At 49.0% G+C, this 20,698-nt stretch overlaps 1 protein-coding gene across 1 annotated transcript in view; it reads left to right on the top strand.

Annotated features, from left to right (window-relative positions):
• The window catches only part of UBE2L3 (ubiquitin conjugating enzyme E2 L3), a 63,015-nt gene that overhangs the window by 24,023 nt on the left and 18,294 nt on the right, over window positions 1–20,698 (top strand). The window contains exon 2 of the mRNA XM_036756741.1: window positions 2,706–2,801. Coding sequence (XP_036612636.1) covers window positions 2,706–2,801 — 96 coding nt within the window. The remainder of the gene's footprint in view (window positions 1–2,705; window positions 2,802–20,698) is intronic.

Below are 20,698 nucleotides of genomic sequence, written 5' to 3'. Positions count from 1 at the left end.
TGATGATTTCATGTGGCGTAATGGCTAATGTGTTTGTGTGGCTTGGAAGGGCACTGGGCATCAGGAGTCTCAGGTTTGAGTTCATTCAGGAGAGCAGTGGTCCCATAAAAACTCAGAGAGTAGGCTGAACTGCAGACTTGCTAAGATAGGGACCTGGAAGCCACCAAGAGGAGACTGCTCTGGTCACAGCCTTGACCACAGCAGAAGGTAGAGGGCTGCTCTTGGCTGCTTGGTAGCGGTGGCAACTCCAAAGATATACAGGTTTCCACTCATTTTCATTGAAATGTAAATTTTCAGTTATATCATGACATAATCATACTTTTGCCAGGTATCCTGGGAATCTAGCCACCATTTGTACCATTGTTTATAAGGAGAAACTTGTTTTCAGCATTCCAAACAAATGATTTACAAATTAATTTGTGAAATCCATCTCTAAATTAGAGGCTGCTAATCTTTACTGGGAGTTTATTGTTCAATTGTGTCACTCCTCAAAAACAGCAGCCAAAAAAGTCTGCACACACAGGACTTTGGTGCACAGGCCGGAGTCAGTGTAAGTAGGATTCTGGCCTGGGGCCAGGAGGCATCTGAAGGGAAGGGTTGCTTTTGAGGAAGGCGGTCAGGAGGAAAGGAGAGAGATTTCAACCAAGACCCATTGGGCATGGAGCATGAGATGGACAAAAACAGAGTTCAGAGAGTGGCCAGAATGTAGGCTTTGGCAAAGGGCTGGGAAGGTCAGTGTAGTTAGATGGTGGAGGGCCTCAGAGTATCTGGATCGGAAATCTGTACTCAATAGAGTGGGCACTGGGGAGCCCCGAAAAGTGTGTGAGTGGAAACGAGATAGGCAGTGTGGAGGGAGAGTGGAGCGGGGTGGGCTTAAGGCAGGAACTCGATGAGGTTGTTGGGGTGCTTTCAGTGAGAAGAGATGAGGCCCACAAAAAGAGCAGCTGAGCGGAAGACGACTGTGCAGGAATGACATGGCCTGTGGGAGGTGAAGTGGAAGGAAGAGAGGAATGCTTGAAGGCCCAGGCAGGTGGTGGGCTTCTCTGCAGCCAGAGAGAAGCTAGAGGTGGGGCAGAGGCTTCTGGGAAAAGCTGGGCGAGACCTCCAGGAATAGAATGGCCAGGACCAAGTAGGAGCCCTGCTTGTTGGGCCTCGGGGAAGAATGTAAGGACAGGGCCCGATGACACTCCGGTTTCAGAGCTGAAAAATGGGGGCAATAAAACCAAATGCCCAGATTGGGAGGAGAAGCTGTTTGGGGGCATAAACAAAGAGCTGGCGTTAATCGGGATGGTCAGATTTTGAAGTGGCAGCATCTGTAGGTGGTTTGTAACCTTAAACTAGAAGGACAGGGATAAAGAACTAGAAAAGAAGCCAGCTGAGCGTCAGCTAGGATTAAGGATTTGGAAAAACTCTGATATCTGTGTTTTCAAGTTGTCTCCCATGATTATAGTAATTAAAACACATTTACCTCCCAACTTAAGGTTTGCTAAGCATTTTACCCACATGAGGCCTGGGCTGTAGATAGGGCAAATGGAGTTCTTGTTTGGTAGATGGAGAGAAAACAAGGCTCAGAGACAAAGCTACATCATTGAGAGTTTATCGGCATTGACTGTTTTCCATGTGCATAAAGGCGCTTTCCGGCCGGCCATGAACTTGCATGTGTCTGCTCGTTAGATCAGGGAGGTGAGGAAGCAGCTTGGGGAGGCTGGAGACTTTGGCTAATCCCTGACCCTGCCGCTTTCCCACCACTTCGAGAGAGGCTTCTGCTCTCCTGGAGTCTTACAAGGTCTCATTTAGACTCTAAACCTCCAGTTAACCTGTGAACAATGCCAGTTTCTTCTCGTGAGTCAAGCCTAGAGTCCAGAAGATCTCAGTTCAAATCCAGTCCTAGACATGAGCTGTGTGACCCTGGGTAGGTCCAGTAACCTCTCTCAGCTTCAGTTTTCTTGTCTTTGGAGAGAGAGCACCAACTCTCAGCCTCCTGAGGATCAGATGATGTACTGTTTGTAAAGGACTTAGCATGATGCCCGGCATACAGTAGGCACTATGTAAGTGCATTTGTTGCTAGTTCTATCAAGAGAAGGTTTTCTGTTTGTTTGTTGAGAATAGGTTGTTATTGGAAGAAATATTGCGATGCCATTTTGTTGTACTCCAGGGGGAATGGTTATCATCATTTAGAGCCCGTCTCACTGTTTTCTCTTTGCCCATATCAAAGTTGGGCTCATGGTTCCTTCAGTTAGAGGTGTTCAGTCTCCAGAGTCAGAGAAGGACTTTGATATGTACAGGCCTGCCATCATCTGGCTCCAAACCAACCTGATTTTATATGACAGCCCCACGTGGCTATTGCCAAACATGCCCATGAGCTTCCGGCTCCTCCCAGTCGCTCATGCTGCTGCAGTACCTTCAGGTTTCTCTGCTGGCATCTTTTACCCCCCCCCCCCAACCCAAGTCCGACGGGATCTTTCCCTCCTCTGCCTTGCTCTGCAGATGGACTTTTCGCTCTCTGTTGTTTGCTCTGGTGAGCCTGTGTGCAAGGTGCCTTTGCCTGGCTGTGTTGTGGATCCTTAGAGGCAGGTCTGCCTGTCCTGGCTCTCCCCGGTGGAGCCCAGGCCCTTACTCCCAGTAGCATCGTAATCATGGGGAGGGGCTGAAGTGCAGAGTGTTTTTATTGGCCTCATGTTGATTTCTCTTTTGTTGGTCCACAGGAGCTCGAAGAAATCCGCAAGTGTGGGATGAAAAACTTCCGTAACATCCAGGTTGATGAAGCTAATTTATTGACTTGGCAAGGGCTCATCGTTCCTGTGAGTATGAAGCCGCTTCTAGAATGCGCTGGCAGGGTCTTGCCCCAACTCAATCAGCAGAGCGGCTCAGCCTGGGCTCTGCCTGGCCTTGCCCTGGAGGCTTGGGGAGGATCTCCTGCCCTCCTTCAGCCCTCCTTGGGGAGCTGGGCCTGAACCACCGGCCTTTTCTTCTCCTCCCCAACCTCACCAGTGTCGATGTCATTGTCGGGCCAGAAGCACTTCTTCTCACTTGAAAGTGGGCAGGGGTGGGGGCTTTTTGCTAAGTCTCCTCCAGCTCTAAGCCCTGTGAAACCTCTGGTTTTACCCTGCCTTCTTCCAAGGGCGGTGATAGGATTCTTTTCTGGCTCCATATGGCTTTCTTTTTCATTCTTCCCTCCTTTTCCTTCCTGCCCCTTCATCTTCTCCTATCTCCTCCTGCCCCCATCTTAACACATCTATGGGAGCAGATTATTGCACTTGGAGACAGAAGACCTAGTTCAAATGCTGGCCCTGCCCCTGCACCCTTGGGTGAGTTCCTTCCTCCTGTTGGCATCAGCTGTATTTGTTAAAAAAAAAAATGGGCTAGGTGCTTGGTGAGCCTTCTTTGAGACACAGTAGTTTGTGACCAGTTTGTGTAAGTAACAATGAGGAGCAGCTTGATAGTGAGTGAGAAGGCTGGCTTGGAAGCAGAAGACTCTGGGTTCTAGTACTGCCTCGGTGAGCATGGACCAGGACAATGTATTTTGACTGGTCGTATTTCTTCTAAAGGGGTGTGTGTGCGTGTGCGTGTGCATGCTCATGCTTGAAGGTAGTACAGCTGCTGTGATTATGCCTCCTCTGGTCTCCACCACTTGGTTTCCCATTTTTATCACCCAGTAATGTCCCATAACTTTGGTGGGCACATTTTATTGCACCTTAGCTTGTCCCCTGGATCCATGCAGGATGTGCCTCCTGGGAGCTCACCCATCAATGACAGGCCAGGCCAGCTCTTGTGCCTGGGGCTCTCCATGTTCTCATGGACTTGCATTAAGTTTCTGATTCTGAAGAGCACTGTGTTCCACATGTTGAATTCCTGAGGTGGCTTTGGCTGGAAGGTAGGTCGGCTATGCCCCCACAGCCATCCACCAAAAAAGGAATTTTACTAGCCACAGGGAAGTCCCCCAGAGACAGGCAGGAAAACATGCTGGTTAGCTCTTGTGTATTGTGCACCTCAATCAGTGACTGCCATTTATTACACAGCCACACTGGACCTAGTGCCAGGGAGCCAGTGACTTGTCTGACAGGTGCCTGCCGGCCTCTGTTTGAAGCCTTGGGAGGCAGGTGGCAAATCCCGCTTTCAGGTCGCATTCGCTGTTAGGGAAGCTTTCCTGTGTCCAGCCTAAATGGGCCCCATTGGTTCTGCTATTCTGGGTCAGAACAAGCCCGATCCCTTGGCCTCCAGACAGCCTGGATTTCTTCTTCTCCAGGCTAAATGTGCCTGGTTCCTTCACCTGATCCTCCCAACATGGACCCCAGGCCCTTCCCCATCCTGGTTGGCTCCTCTGGACACTCCCTGGGCTTGTCTCTCACTGTCCTTAAACCATAGTGGGCTGGCCCTCCCCCCTCCACATGCCCAGGCAGACAGGTCAGTGACTCAGTGGGTAGAGTGCCACACCTAGAGTCAGAAAGACACGAGTTCAAATCCGGCCTCAAACGTGGAGGAGCTGTATGACCCTGGTTATCATCTATATCACCTCTAAGAGCCTTGGTTCCCTCCTCTGTAAAATGGGGTGATACTAGCACCTACCTCGCAAGATGGTTGTGAGGCTTAAATGAACTGATGGTGGTAATAAGCTTGGCAAACCTTAAAGTGCCATCTGAACACTCACTATTGCTTTTGCTGTCATCATCGTTAGCAGCCTCAGCACAGCTTTTTCAGAACAACTGCTTTCTAACCCTTGGCTCCCCCATCTTATTCTGGTGCAGCTGATTTTTTGGTACCAAATGTAAGACTTCAAGTGTATCCTTTTTGATGTCATCATGTTAGCTTCAGCTGCATGCATTAGCCTCTTGTGACTTGGTGGATCCTGGCCAGCTCTCTCAGCCTGGAGGCTTCAAGAAGACATCATGTTTAAGCTGGTGCTTGGTTTGAACTTTGAAGGGAGGTGGAGGTAAGGAGGAAGAGTATTCCAGAGATGGTGTAAGACCTGTGCAGATGGCAGATGGAGGACCTGTGGAACAGAGTCGTAGAGACCAGGAAAGGGGGCCAGTGCCAGGCAAGGATGGAAAGATGTGCAGGACCAGGTTGTGAAGGACTCTAGATGTAGGAGGAGTTTGTGTTAGCCTCATAGAAGGTTAGAGCTGGAAAGAGCCTCCAGTCTAGGGTTTCAGAGTCTGAAGGAACCTTAAAAACTCAGCTCTAGCACCATTGTCTTCTGGACCAGCACTAGATATGTGGAGGAAAAGGGACTTAGCCACAGTCACACTGCCAGTGAAGGGCAAATCCAGGCCTCTTGGCTCTCAAGTTCAGTAAGGCATTTTGCCTCTATTTATTAAAGGGGACTGTGGGAGGTAGGTGAGGGGGGGTAGGTCCATCCACATACACTAAAGGAGCAGGTAAATGGGCACGTTGGATGTAGGTAAGTTGATTCCTTGATACCTTCTCAGTCTCATTGATGTGCGTATTCACCTCATCAGCTCCCATGAGTTTAACTGTCCTCTTTATACAGGTGGCTCCCAGAGACATCTTCAGGTCATCATGTCTAAGACAGAACTCATTATCTGTCCCCCTAAACCCTCCTGTCCTCCAGACTTCCCCATTTCCCTCCCAGGACCCACAGGGCACCCCCCCCCACCCCCTGCCTTAGTGCTTCGGTATCTGGGTGCTCACTTTTCCTCACATGTTTCCAGTGAGTCACCACAGCTTGCCATGTTTACCTTTCCACCTCTTGTACCTGACTCCCTCAACCTGTCCTTTTTTAGAGCTGCCCGAACCTTAGTTCAGGCCTTCGTCACCTCCCGCTTTGTTGAACAGAAATGCCCCCTGACTGGTCTCTGCCTAAAGTCTCTCTCCTGTCCAATCTGTTCTGCAGATGGCTGCCAGAGCATTTCAGTCCTCTCCACCTCCAGCTCCAGGGGCTTCCTCCTGCCTCTTCAAGAAAATGGAAGCTGCCAGTGAGCTTTCCAAGGCTTAGCGTTCCGGCCCAGCCCTATTTCCTAGACTCCTCGAACTTTACTGTTCCCACTTTCTGCAGATCAGTCAAACTGGCCTCCTCCTCATTCCAGACTCTTTCCCGTCCCGGTGCCTCTGCACTAGCTGTCTTTCCATGCCTGGGATGTATTTCCTCCTTACCTCTGTCTTGACTCTAAGGAGGCTCCCTTCTCCTTAAGATGTAGGTTGGGCTTATGCCTCCCTCCCAGACTCTTCTCTGGGTGAATCGATTTTTCATACTCTGTATGTTTATACGTGCTTGTGTCCTGCATTGGAATGTAAGCTCCTAGCCGACGGGGATCGTTTGATTCTTTGTGCTCGACCCTCCCCCAGCCTGGTGCGGACAGCTTGTGCACAAGGTGCCTGATGGCCTGGCAGGACTCGTTGCCCTTCCCCCGAGCGGAGGTCAGTTTCATCTGCCACAGTACAGAGCCTGGTCTTTTCCCCGCCTTCTGCCCTGTGCCTGCCCAGCTCCTGTTCTGGTCATTCTTCTCCTTAGTGTTTGTAGTAGTGATTAGATCTGGCTTTATGGTTAGGCAGAGGAAGTCTAAGTCACGTGTGGTGGGAGGAGCTTTCTGACAGGAAGAGGCGATGATGTCACAGGTGGCCACCGTGGGGACAGTTAGAGCTGAGCAGGCTGGCCTGGCTGCGCTGCGAGGGTTTGGGATGGCGAGGCCCCAGGTTGGGGGATCGTGTGTGCAGTGTTTTACTGGATGCATGGCCTGTGGGATCTGGTTCTCTGGTGTCTGGATAAGTGGTTCGCTTCCTCTGCCTTCTGCGCGTTGACAGCTCTCATCTACATCGTGATTATTGCCTTAGTGACACCGTGTTCTTCATTTACATCCCTCGTCCCCCTTCATTCTGTATTGCTAATAGATCATAGGCTCCTGTGCCCACCATCTGCCTTAGTTCTTCTTGAACGCTCTTTAATTCTTCCAAGGCAGCTGTGTTCTGTGACTCAGGAGCAACCTGGGTATGAAATTACGGGTGTTTGTTTTAGGGAGAGGCTTTATGACATTAAGTACACAGCCTAATTCCCTAAAGATCACCCAGCCCCCGCTTCTGTCTTGTAGGTCATCCCTTGGGAGACAGAGGCTCAAGGAGGCTAAGGGGCTTGTCCGAGGTATTAGAGAACTGTTAAGTATCCAAGGTTGAATTCAAACCCAGAACCTGACTCCCAGTATGGGGCCTTTCTGCCACATTACCCTGCCTCCCATGCTTTATCCATTTGGCTTTTCCCGTGTGGATGGTTAGGCAGAACTCTTAATTAATTTATTTATTTTTAGTTTTCCACATTCACTCTTATAATATTTTGAGTTCTAAATTTTTCCTCTTCCGTCCCTTCTCGCCTCCCCAAGACCGCCTGCAATCTGATGTGGGCTATACATGTATTACATTATATTAAACGTATCTCCACATCAGTCATGTTGTGAAAGAAGAATCAGAACAAAAAAAGGAAAAAAGAGAAATAGTCTGCCTCAGTCTGCATTCAGACTCCACAGTGCTGGCATTTTCCATCACGAGTCTTTTGGAGTTGTTTTAGATCCTTGTATCACTGAGAAGAGCCAAGTCCATCGTAGTCGATCATCGCAGAATGTTCTCCTGGTTCTGCTCACTTCACTCAGCATAACATTCGTGCAAGTCTTTCCAGGTTTTTCTGAAATCTGCCTGCTTGTCATTCCTTATGGAACAATAGTCCGTTATGTTTACATAACCACAGCTTGTTCAGCAGTTCCTGAACTGATGGGCATGCCCTCAATTTCCACTTCTTTGGTTAGGCAGAACTCTTACATGTGATTATGGGTCTCATTCTTGGACTTGATGCAGCCAGCATGACATTGCAAACAGAAGCACCCGGAGGACCTCCCCGTCTCTACAGGATCCCGCTTCCAATCCGCCGTGAAAGTAGCAGCCGCCTTTGGCAAGCACATTTCTCTCTATGGGGAGATGACATAGAAACAACGTTGCACAAAGGAGCTATAGGATAAATCGGAAATAATCCACACTAGGATCAAGGGGGATTGGGAAAGGTTTTCGGGAGAAGGTAGAATTTGAGTTGGGACTTGGAGCTGAAATTTATAGAATGCTTACTGTGTGCCAGGCACTGTGCCAAGTACTGTAGAATTATTATCTCATTTAATGAAACAGATGTCACAGAGGTAAGATCAGCAGGCCTCAGCCACAGATTGGCTCTGAGGAGTGGGGGACCTATGTTTGATGGATGCCTGGGAGGGTGGTGGTACCCTCAGCAGGAATGGGAAGTCAAGGAGAGGAGAACGTTTGGGGTGGAGAGAGAACAAGCATAGTTTTGGACATGTTAAGTTCTGGATGTCTGTGGGACAGCCAGTTAGAGATGTGAGAGTGGAGCTCATTAATTTGAGAATCATCAGCATAGAAAGGGTGATTGAATCCATGGAGGCTGAGGGCATCCCCCCGTGAAGGAACACAGAGGGAGAAGAGCAGAGAGCCCAGGACAGAGCCTCGAGGGACGCCTATGGTGAGATAGTGTGACCTGGAAGAGGAGCCAAGGTCAGGGAGGGAGGAGGAGAACCAGGAGGGAGTGAGAGGATGTCCCACAAACCTCAAGAGAAGAGAGGAGCAAGGAGGAGAGAGTGATGGACAGTGTCTGAGGCTGCAGAGAGGCCAAGAAGATGGGCTAGGAGTAGAATTCTGATTGGAATGTCCTGTTGCCTAAAGCTTATCCATCTGGGAGCCTGTGGCTTAGCAGAAGTCTAGAGCAAGGGTGGGGAACCTGCGGCCTCAAGGCCACATGTGGCCCTCTAGGTCCTGGGGTGCGGCCTTCTGACTGAGTCTAGGTTTTACACAACATTCAGTCAAAGGGCCACAGTTGAGGACCTAGAGGGGCACATGTGGCCTCGAGGCCGCAGGTTCCCCACCCCTGGTCTAGAGGAATCTTTGTTCATGATTTGCTGCCCTTTGGGGGAGGGTGTCAAATTGCCTGACAAATTTTTGCCACATATTTAAGGGCCCGTGTCCTTTTGAAACGCCCAAGCCGCCTGATATCAGCAGTGATAGCTTTGGAGCAGTAACACCAGTTGCTTTTCTCTTTTCCTGAATTTTCTCCTCCATCACATAGGGGCAGTCTCCTCGTTTCACCTATCTCATGTGCAGGAAATGCCAGGTGAGCCTTCCAGGTGTGGATGGGTGGCTGTGAATGACTCACCCATTTGTCCTCTGATCTCCAAACATTCGTACCTGCATCTTGCCAGTAGCTGCTGAGGGTGGGCTCTCTCCTGTCACTGTGTGTCCACCCACCCCACCCCAGGTCAGCAGGTTACCAGGACACGGTCATTTCCCATTACCCTCCTGGGCTCTTCTCTTACTTGCTGTTGCAACAATTCGTCTAGCAGCTGTTGTGGGGGTGACAAACCAACACAAGCCCAACAATAAGAATGCTACCAGCACAGGTTCTTTTGATGTGCTTTACTAAGGAAAGTAATGTTAAGGGGTTAACAATCTTACTTTAATCCAACATATACATATAAACTCACTTAGTGCAGGAGGAAAAGCCAGCAACCTGAACTTCAGAGCAAGTACAAACAAATTACAAACATACACATTAGAAACAGACCAAATCACAATTCAGTTACCAAAAAGCATCAACATCTGGGTCCATGAGCCAGGGAACTCTTAATAACCAACAACCGCTGGCCCAGAGTCACAGGCCACTCCTCCTGTGGCTCAGAGCCCCAAGCAAAAAGCTCCGTTCTCTCTTTTTATACACTCTTTAGAGGTCATCAAACGTCATCGGAGGGACCAGAACTTAGGTGCATACTATTGGCTCTGGTCTTAGCAACTCCCCTTAGGGCCTTGGGGGCTTCCTGCCTCTCTCAAACTAGTGAACTAGTTTGCTAACCAGCCTGGCACTTTGCGCCTAGTAAGACTCAATCAAAGACACTTAATTAGTTTAGCATTCTTAAACAGTAAAAAAGTCCCACCTTAATTACCAATACACTTGCTTCTGGCTGGCTTGTTCTCACAGCTTTATCTTGGACCTGTAGTATCTTTGCAGGAATTGTTAGGCTACCTGTTCCTTCTGTCCGGCTTAGTCTGCTTAAAATTAGATGATAGAATCCAGACGTCCCCTTAACCTGTCATGAGGTAACTGCAGGTGGCCCCACAATGGAAGTGAACAGACAATGGGAGAGCATCCCCGTCAGGGCAGGGCCTAGTAAGTATAGAACCATCCTTCCTCCTGTACCTCATGCACTGTGAATGTGCCTGCAGGAGGGCTGGTGTTCTCCAAAATAAGTACACGGCTCCAAGTTCCCACATCCCCACAGGGCCCTCCACCTCAGCGCTCCAGGGTCACGTGGGGAGAACAAGGGAGAGAGGGGTATTGGGACACAGGCAGGCTGTTCCTCCCGAGCACTTGGGCGTCCTGCCAGACCTCCACAGCTGGCTTGGGAGGCACTGGGCAATAGGCCGAGGGTGCTCCCCCAGCAGCCCGGAGACCCAGGATCTCATCCTGGCCCCATCATTGAAAATCAGGAATATTGCTGTGCCCAAGCAGCTCCTGCCTCCTCCTCCCTTGATGGTTTCTGATCATCATCAGGTGCTTTCCTCCCAGCCTGTAACTAGACAAAACAAGCAGCATTACACCTGTTTTTCAGACGAAAGTGGAAGTGGTTTAAATCAAGTCACAAATAAACTGTAGGGTGTGGGATCACTCTGCCTGCTGCTCCTTGGAGCTCTCAGCCCTGGGAGATAGGGCTTGTTTTATCCCCCTTCTTAGAGAGGGGGAGACTGAGGTGGAGAGGTCTGACTCCCCCATCCGGCATTCTGCCTTGGAGTACACAGTTGGGTGGCATCTTGTCATGGCTCCTGGAGCGGCACCTGCCCATTTTGGAGAATAAGAAATTGAAACTGAAGTAGGTTCTGTGAGTTTCCTGCAGTCACCCCACAGTGTGACTTGGATCTGACCTCCAGCGCTTTGCTTTTAGGACGGCCATGTCTCGTGATGAGGTCAGAACCAGGATCTGGGGGGCTCTGCTCTTTTTGGCCGCCCTCCGACCCCAGTCTTCTTTTTCTGTAAATAGTGGGCATTGTATTAAATGGGTCTCTGAGGGCTCTCCTGGCTCTCATGCAGATGTCCTGTATGACGACACAAGGAGGCAGATTTTGGCTGACCGATAGAAAAATGAACTTTCAGCAGTCATAGGATGGGCTTTCTCCAAAGGAGCCAGGCTTCACTAGGTCCGCCTTGGCCAGAAGATGGGCTTTGTATGACCCGGGTCACATATGGCTGAAGAGTCCCTGTTCTCTAGAGGACGTACCCTGCTTCCCATTAGCACCAAGCTCAGCACCTCTTTGCCTGGGCACACTATGAGTCTCAGCCGTTCCTTTTCCTGCAGCCATCCAATGGATGACTCTGCACCTTGAGCCACCTTCTGGGGGCAGGCCCAACCAACATTCTTTCAAGTCCGCAAGACCCAGTCAAGTTTGTGCTTCACTGGCGTGGCTTTTGGGACCCTTTGGACCTGCTTTGTGCTGTGATGAGGCAACAGAAAGCTTGGATTCCAGACTGGTGGTAGTGTTAGAGCAACCCGCATTGATTGAATGTTTTCAGATTTAGTGATATAGGAAGTGCTTCCTCAAGGACATCATTAGAGATGGATGGCCAGGGAATAGCCTCTGCTTCCTCAGGCCCTGCCCAGCCGGAGCCCCTCCTTCTGCCTGAGCCTTTTCTGCTCAAGTCTCTCTGACCTCACTTCGCCTTTACTTTGTATCTATTCCGTCTTGACTCCTGTGTTAACTTTCCCTGGTAGAATGGAAGCTCATTGAGAGCAGAGCCTGTGCCCGTCTGGTCTTTCCCTCTTCGGTGTCTGGCATAGAGCCTGGCACAGCAGGAGTGCTGAATACATAATAAAAGTGGTGATGGAGGCATTGCCACTTCAGCTGTTGGAGAGCAGAACACCTACATTTCCCAGCAGAGCTTCTTTCTCTGTACACATTTTTGCCCTGGCACTGACACACTTAGACACATGAGCCCGCATTTGACCCTGATTGATATTGACTTTATAATTAATTCTCACAGTCTCTTCTAGTACTTGAGACCTTTGCAATCTTCCCACTTATCACAACTGCCTGGTGTGTTTAAAACCTTAGTCAAGGTTTTAACTGTGTTCTTTTTGTTTTTATGGAAAAACGAACCAATACCTGGGGTTTAAGTGAGGTCAAATTTTCATCTTACAGTGAAGGATCCCAGTCTCTTTCCAGCCTCATTGCCGCCGCACTATATCAGACCTGTGTTGTCTCAGGCTGGACTGTTCTAATAGGGCTCCACCTCCTGTTCATCCCTTTTCAGTTGTTGCCTCAGAGTTGAAAGGGCCCTCGATTCATGTGCAGCCCCTACCTAAGCAGGAATGCTCTCCATAGACATCCAAAGGACTGGCTGTCCAGCCCCTCAAGGAGAACTAATTCCGAGCTCTCCATGGGAGCAGCCCAAGGGGCAGCAAGGGATGGGCAGAGGAGAAGGAATGTTGTGTGCTGTCTGAAGGGGGAGCAGTCTTCTACACCCTTGCTGGGATGGTGTGGTCAGACCCCTTCAGCAGCACCCTTTGGCTTCTGGCCAGACTCCTCAGTTGGCTTTTTTTCACATGACTCTCCACCTAGGCCCTTCTGTCACTAGTTCTCAACACCAGCCTTTGGTTCCATTGAAACTGGCCTGTTCCCGGTCCCCCCAAATGTGTCATAGGGCTAATTCAAGTTCCATATTGTCTTTGAGATCATCTAGTCCCCTCTCTGGAAGTGCTCTGATCCCTCACTGTCCTTGTTTCAGAGGATTGTCCCCACTTAGCTCTTCTCTTCCTCCTCCCCCTCCTCCCCCCCCGCCACCGACCCCTGCACATACTCTGCCACCCCAAACACACCAGCACTTTGCCCTGAGTGTGCCTGCTTCCACTCTCTTAAGCCCTAGCCGTGGCACCACTCCCCTTAAAATCCTGTGGTACCTTGGCTAAGCAAGGTTGTTTGACTCAAGGATGTCTAAGGTCAGAGCTAGACAGGGATCTTAAGTCTCACAAGCATATCCCTTTCTGTGGGTGGAGAGTTGAAACTTCTTGCTCCAAGTCCTGCAGCTAATTAGTAGCAGAAGATGGCTCCCTGGTGCTCTCTTCGAAAGTCCTTCCATGTCACGGCAAGGACAGACCAGTTCTAGTCCATACAGGAAGTGGGTTACTTCATGCCCTTTGGAAGAATTCATTGCCTCTTTTGAGGGATTCTAGTGACTTCTGCCTCCTTGCCCAGGTTAGGCTCTCCCTGTGCATTCCTCAGTCGTATTTGCTGGCAGGAGGGATTACAAAACAGCGTTAGCTTGCAGTGAGTGAGCAGCTTTTGGCCAGCCTGGATGGCTTTGCTGCACCCCAGGAACGCTCCACCCTCGATCTGATCATATTTTTTGTTCTGCCTGGAATGACCTTTTTTCCCAAGTTTGATTTATTTCCATTCCTGTTTACTTTGAGGCCAGGTCAAATGGCATCTCCTCCTCAACGCTTTCCTTGACATCCGCCTTTACTCTTGCCACCCAGGCTGGAAGTGATCTCTCCGTTCTCTGCACCAACATCCCTTTGTCTAGAGCAGGGGCGAGGAACCTGTAGCCCTGAGGCCACATGTGGCCCTCTGACTGAATCCAAACTTCACAAAACAAAGCCCCTTAAATAAAAAGATTTGTTCTGTGATGTTTGGATTCAAAGAGCCACACCCTGGACCTAGAAGGCCTTATGCTGCCTTGAGGCTGCAGGTCCCCCGCCACCCCCACCCCACCCGGTCTCCAGCAGTATTGTTCCACTTTCATATTTCTGTCTGCTCGTCTACTTCTTGGTGTACCATTCTAGCTCCCTTTGAGGACTGACGCCCGGCACTTGGGCACTGGACGAATGAATAAGTGTTGGGCATGTGTTTCTTGGAATTGAATTCTTCACAGAAGCATAGATTCTTCAGTTCGGAAGGGACCTCACAGATCACTGGGCCCGGAGAAGGGAAGGCAGTTTTTTAAAGTTGTATTTTATTTTCAATTAACAAACATTTCTTTTCTCTTTACTTCTACCCTAACCTGCCAATTGAAAAAAGAAGAAAAACCCTCGTAATAAATATGCATAATGAAGTGGAAAAAATGATCATATTGGCCCTGTCCAAAGATGTATGTCTCGTATGCCTTGTTCTGGACCTTGAGTTCACTGCGCCTCTGCCAGGGCAGGCAGCATGCTCTCTCATCAGTTCCCTGGAATCGTGGTTGTTCACCGCTATTGATCAGTGTCGTTTTTGCTTTTACAGTGGTATACTATAAATTGTTCTCCAGGTTCTGGTCATTTCACTTTGCATCAACTTTCCCTTTCATGATTTTAATTAAGTTTTTTTTCTTCTGGCTTTATATTTTGATCTTTGTCACCAAAACAAAGATTCTGTAGTGTGAGTTCTTTTCTGGGCTTGTTCATGTTCCCAGCCAACTACTTGACCCTTGAGCTTTTTGTCAGGGTATGACTGCCTTCAGAGTGGTGAATGCTTTGTTCAAAGCTTCAGGGGTCTTGCACTGTTGTTTTCAATCCTACTTACACAGCAAGCTCTGCCACACTAGTGCTCCTCCTCCCCCAAGAACTGCCACTCATATCCAAGCAGGGCAAAGCAAGAGAACTCTGCCTCTGCGCCAGCAAAGCACTCCCGCTCTGATCCGCCGCTTGAATCCTCCCACCATGTGGGCCAGGGGCTGGAATAAGCTGCCTCTGGTGCTCTGGAATCACCCTCTGGAGCTTCTTGCTGCTGCTGCTGCTGCTGCTGCTGCTACTACTGTACCACCTCCACCGCCCCTGGGCTGGGGCCAGACCACGTACTTCTCTCACCCAGATCCAGCAGTTTTCCCACTGACTTGCTGAGTTGTCTTTGGCATTGTTGGGTTGAGAAGTCTGGTAACTGCTACAGCTCAGTGATTCATGGCTCTAAGGCCTGTTCCACCCGATCTATTCCTGGCTCGGTCCACGCTGGGCTGTGCTTCACTCCTAGTACAGTGTGATAGACCCCAGCGACCATCCAGGCAGTCCTGGGTCGGAGACCTACTTCCCTCTGTTATTTCATGGGTTCTGTAGCTCTAGAATTTGTTCAGAGCCATTTTTTACCAGTGTTCGGAGGGATTTCGGGGAGAGCTTAAGCAAGTCCCTGCTTTCCAGCTGCCATCTTGGCTCTGCCCCCCTGGACCTCTCTCTAATTTTTTTTTTTTCGCATAGAGATCTTCCTTCTTTTCCTTCTCCCTCCAGTTGGGAAAGCAGGGAAAACCAAAAGCCTTATTTCAAGTATGTAGAGTCAAGCAAAATAAATTCCTATGTTGGCCATGTCCAATAATAACAACTGTAATAAAAACAGCTAAAATTTATTAGGACAATAGGTGGTGCAGTGCAGTCAGGAAGACCTGAGTTCAAATGTGGCTTCAGACACTGACAGTATGACCCTGAGTAAGTCATTTAACCCAAATGAGCTGGAGAAGGAAATGGCAAACGGCTCCAGTGTCTTTGCCAAGAAAACCCAACAGGGTCATAAAGAGTCAGACACAGCTGATTCACGACAGCCTTTATTGTGCGGTAGGCGCTGTGCTGCATGCTCACAGTTGGGATCTCAATCGATCCTCACAGCAGCCGGGGAGGCCCGTGCTGTCATCTCCATTACTCTGTCAGGAGGTGGGTCGCATGTCTGGAATTGTGATTGGTCATTGGTCAGATTTCCTAGGAGTTGTTGTAGAACTTGCTCCCCAGGTTCACTCTGCATTCATTCATATAAGTCTCCAGTTCTCTTCATCATCATCATCATCATTTCTTTAGCTCCGCAGACTAGCTCCATCACGTTCATGTATACCATCACTTGTTCACCATTCCCCAGTCAGTGGACGTCCCCTGTGTTTCCAGTTCTTCATCCTTGCCATCGAGCTGCCATCAAGATTTTTGTATGTCTGTGTCTTTTTCCTCTTTCTTTGGTCCCTTCGAGGTGGTGTCACTGGGCCAAAGGGTGCACACAGTTTAATAGCTTTGGGGGTCTAGTTCTCTGTAGCTTTGCAGGGTGGCTGGACCAGCTGATGGTTCTGTCTAGTATGCAGTTAATGATGAGGCCCTGAAGCTCAGTGGAGAGATTGGACCAGGGTATAGAGATCTGTGATAATTCACCCCGCTGGAGCTGATCAGGTCACCGAGGGAGAACATGGATTGAGGAGATGGCCCAGGAATAACTTGGGGAATGTCCCCAAATGGGAGGAGAGATATGATTGAAAAACCAGGGCAGCCAATGGCTCCACGCAGAATGAAGACCAAAGAACAGCTGTCAGGCTGGCCATCGAAGAGATCTTGGACTTGGGAGAAAGCAGTTTCAGTTGAGTGGTGATGTTGGGAGCCCAAATGCCCAGGTTGGGGAGAGTAAAGGGAGAAGAATCTGAGGCAGCGAGTGCAGATGGCTTCCTCTGGGAATGTGGGGATCTAGGAAGCACAAAGCCACTCCTTGGAACTTTGCTGGATTTGTCAACATCATTGCCATCCGGGCGTGCACCCTCAGCCCTCCCTCCTTCACATCTCCCTGACCCAGCAGATCTGGTGGGCTTTGCCTCCGCAACAGTTCTCATGGCCCTCCCCTTTTCTCCACTCACGGCCACCACCCTAGTTCCAGTCCTGCCCGTTGGTCTCCCCCTACAAGTCTCTGCCCTCTCTAGTCCCTCTTCTCCTGACCTTTACCCTGTGTGGTATAGTGGGAAGATCGCAGGGCTTGAGATTAAAGACCTGGATGCAAATCCTAGCTCTGCTACTCCCTGCTTGTATGACTATACAGCAGTCAGGTAACCTTCTGGCTACCTCCATTTTCTCATTGGTAAAATGGAAGGATTGGACTAGATGGTATCAAAGTGACCATCCCTTTTAGCTTTATGAGGTTACTAGGCAGCACAGAGATGGAGCACTCGACTGGGGGATTCAGGAAGACCTGAGCTCACATTCTGCCTTATGGCGCCTACTGTGTGACCCTGGGTAAGATAGTTAACCCCCTCCCACCTCTAAACTGAAAATAATAGCATCGCTTTCACTGGATTGTTGTGAGGATCTGGCAAGACAGCACATTGTGTACAGCGCTTACCGTCCAAACACTGCTATCAATTAGGCTGGATCACCACGCCACGCCAAGGCCCCCTGTGCTAACGTTCCCTTCGTTCCAGCCTTCGGCAGCTGGGGGTGGAGCTTTCTCCTTTGCCTTGTTGCTCTGCGGCCTCCCTGAGCTTCCATAGCTCTCCTGTCACAAGAACAGTGACCGGTGTACACTAGCCCCGTCTTCTACTTAGCGCAGCTGGTTTCTTGAACTTTCATTTATCTCAATGGACGTTGAATATCCTACTTGCCACGATGTTGTTGGATTCCTGCTCTTTCGTACGGTCCGTTAGCTGTCCTTTCCCTACTTTATGTCACTTAGTTGACACGACAAGCATGATCTCTCACATTTCTAAAGGGATTTACAGTTTACAGGGCACTTTCTTTACAATAACTTTGGAGTTGTAGCTATTATTGTCTCCATTTCCAATGAGCGTACCAAGCCCAAGAAGAGATTAAGTGGTTGAGTGGCAGAGTTGGCTTTTGGTCACCGCCCCCCTTAATCTGGCCATCCTCTTACCACCCCTTCCCCTCCTACTTCACTTCCCTGTTGGGTAAGATGAATTTCTAAATCCAGCTGTGTGTGTGTATTGTTCCTTCTTTGAACCAGTCCAGATGAAAGTGAAGTTCAAGCATTGTCTGCTCCCCCAATTTTTCCCTCCATTGTAGAAACTCTTTCTTTTATGCCTCTTTTTTTGTGAGAATTTTCCCCATAATTCTTCTCCTTTCCGTTTCCTCCCGGTAAATCCCTCTTGCCTTTCCATTCTTTTTTTTTTTTGAGATCATCTCAACATCCAGACTCCTACCCATGCTCTCCACATAGACTCCTTCTTACTGCCCTATTGAAATTCTTAGTAGTTACATGAATCATCTTCCCACATAGGACTATAAATAGTATAATATTAAGTCCCTTAGGGTTTCTCTTTCATGTTTACCTTCGTATGCTTCTCTTCAGTCTTATGTTTGAATGTCAGATTTTCTATTTACCTCTGGTCTTTTCATCAGGAATATTTGAATGTCCTCTCTTTCATTAAATGTCCATGTTTCCCCCTGTAGTATTATGCTTAGTTTTGCTGGGTAGATTACTCATGATTGTAACCTGCCTCCTCTGCCTTCTGGAATATCATGTTCCGAGTTATCTGCTCTTGTGGAAGCTGCTACATTTTGGGTTATCCTGACTGTGACTCCGCGGTAGTTGAATCATGTCTTTGTGGCTACTTGTAGCATTCTCTTCTTGACGTAAGAGCTCCTGGGAGTTTTCACTTTGGGATCTCTTCCAGGAGGTGATGGATGAATTCTTTCAGTATCTACTGTGCTCTCTGGCACTATGATGTACTAGAACTCAGCTAGCTAGACAGAGTACTTACCTAAAAAGCAAAGGACAGTATAAAGTCCGAATGGGAAATCCGTTCGGGCCACCAGGAAAGGACTTCATGAAGGACGTGCACTTTGAGTTTGGTAAGAATTCCGCAGGCAGAGAGAAGCCGCTCCACATGGCAGACAGCTTGAGTGAAGGAACAGACACCAAACAGCAGCGATTAATAGGGTCATGTCTAGAGGCAGAGGTGGGCAGCATGGGTATTTTCCTTTGTAACTGCTTGAAATGTGCTTGGTGTCAAGGCTTTTTGATCACAGGTTGCCGGTAGTCCAGTAATTCTTAAATCGCATCTCCTCAGTCTCTTTTCCAGATCAGATTGTTCATATTTTCTTGTACTTTTTCAGTCTTTAGACTTTGTTTAATTGCTTTTTAATGTCTAATGGAGTCATTAGCTTCTGCTTGACCAATCCTCATTTCTAAGAAGTCATTTTCTTCCGGGAGGTTTTGTATCTCTTACCAAGCTGTTAATTATCTCTTCATAATTTTCTTGCATTGCTGTCACTTATTTTCTCAGTTTTTCCTCTGCCTTCTTTAATTTTTAAAATAATTTTTTTGCTCCTTTCTTTTAATCTTGATAACTCCTCTAGGAATTTTTGTTGGGCTTGTGTCCAATCTCCGTTTTTCTTTGAGGCTTAGCTTGTATGTCTTCGTGTCATTGTCTTCTTCGTAGTTTGTGCATTGAGCTTCCTTGACTCTTTATGGTCAGGTCCTTTTTTGTTGTTGTTCATTTTTCTAGCTTACTTCCTGACTTTAGACTTTATGTTAGAATTGGGCTCTGTTCACTGATGAGAGAGGGAGGGCTAGATTTGGGCCCTGTAAGTTTTCGGTATTTCCAAAATGATGGGATCCAGGAAGAGTTTGGTCACTTTCCTGCTCTGTGCTCTGGTCCTTACCCAGGTAGGACTTCTCCTTCCCTCATGACCACAGACTATAACTGCTGAGCGGTGACTAAAGGAGCTACCAAATGCTACTGGTTCTGCCCCTCGTGCTAGTACAGGGGTCCTCCTTGATCCCTTTCTCATCAAGTGTTTAGTCCCCTTAGCATCCTTAGGCCCCAAGGTGTAGGTGTGCCCCTGTTGCTGCTGTCGTAGCCTTTGCCTCCAGGCCTCACAGCTGGTGCAGCGGGTAGACCTCTGTCCATCCTCAAAGCTGTTCTGAGCTGGAAAAGTGAAATTCTGTGACTCGATGTTGTTCTTCTCAGAATTTGACTTGAGGTGTTTTTAGAAAGTTGTTTAGAGGGTTGGCTTGGGAGAGCTCAGCCCTCAGAAATGCCCAATTCCCCTCCACCATTTTAGCTCCACCAAGTGGCAGAGTCTAGACTTGTTCCCAGATCCTCCGCTCTAGCAAACATGCCATACCTGCCTTCTTCCAAGTTGTTGACAGTAATGTCAGACAAGACAGGGCAGTTGTCCCAGGCATGCTTGTTAGCCCAAGTGCATCAGTGATACATTGGTAGAATTTTAGGTAAAGTCAGTCTGTAAACATTTATGTGTCAGCAGAAGTGCTGGAGATAGAAATAGAAAAAAGAAGCCTTGCCCTCAGGGAGTTTGCAGTCCAAGGGAGGAAGCTGAAGAGAAGGGAAGGGAGCCAGGGCCTGGTGGAAAAGACCAGAAGAGTGTGGCTTGGGGGAAATGAAGCTGTGGCTGGCCTGGGCCCCACTTCAGCGGGGGTTTGTGGAGGAGGTCATCCTCCAGTGACTGAAGAGTGTGTGCTTTGGCTCAAGTCCGATCCAGTTAATCCCAGTGGCATGGAGGGCTGTTCCTGACCCCACTAAAGCTCTGCCAGATGCTGCCCAACCAGGTCTTGGAAGAACATGATGGTCATTGGTACAAAATGCGGGGAAGTTTGAGGAAGCCAATTAGAGGGAGCTGGGCCCCTGTCTGCCCATGACCTATTTGCCAGGCCCCGTGCTGTGTTCCTTCCAGCCAAAGCTCCCACAGCCCTTGATAGTAGCCAGGGCAGGAGGCAGTGCTAAGGAAGGTTTGGCCGGGAGATATGCGGCCAGGTGGGTCCTCTTGTCCCATGTCTTTCGCAGGAAGAGTAGGAATGGTGTGGGGGGAGTTGCAGGGAAGGACTGAGAAGGCATTCATTGAGCGGTTCCTTAGGACCAGCTGCTGGGCATGCAGTGAGAAGTATCCAGATAGTCACTGTTCTCATTTTCACATGCTAGGGAAAGGCATGGCAGCCCTAAGGATGCAGCAGTGGCAAGGTCCACAAGCCCTTC

This window comes from Trichosurus vulpecula, chromosome 1 (genome assembly GCF_011100635.1).
Source record: "Trichosurus vulpecula isolate mTriVul1 chromosome 1, mTriVul1.pri, whole genome shotgun sequence".
Lineage (NCBI taxonomy): Eukaryota > Metazoa > Chordata > Mammalia > Diprotodontia > Phalangeridae > Trichosurus > Trichosurus vulpecula.
This window is presented reverse-complemented; position numbering and strand designations above follow the sequence as displayed.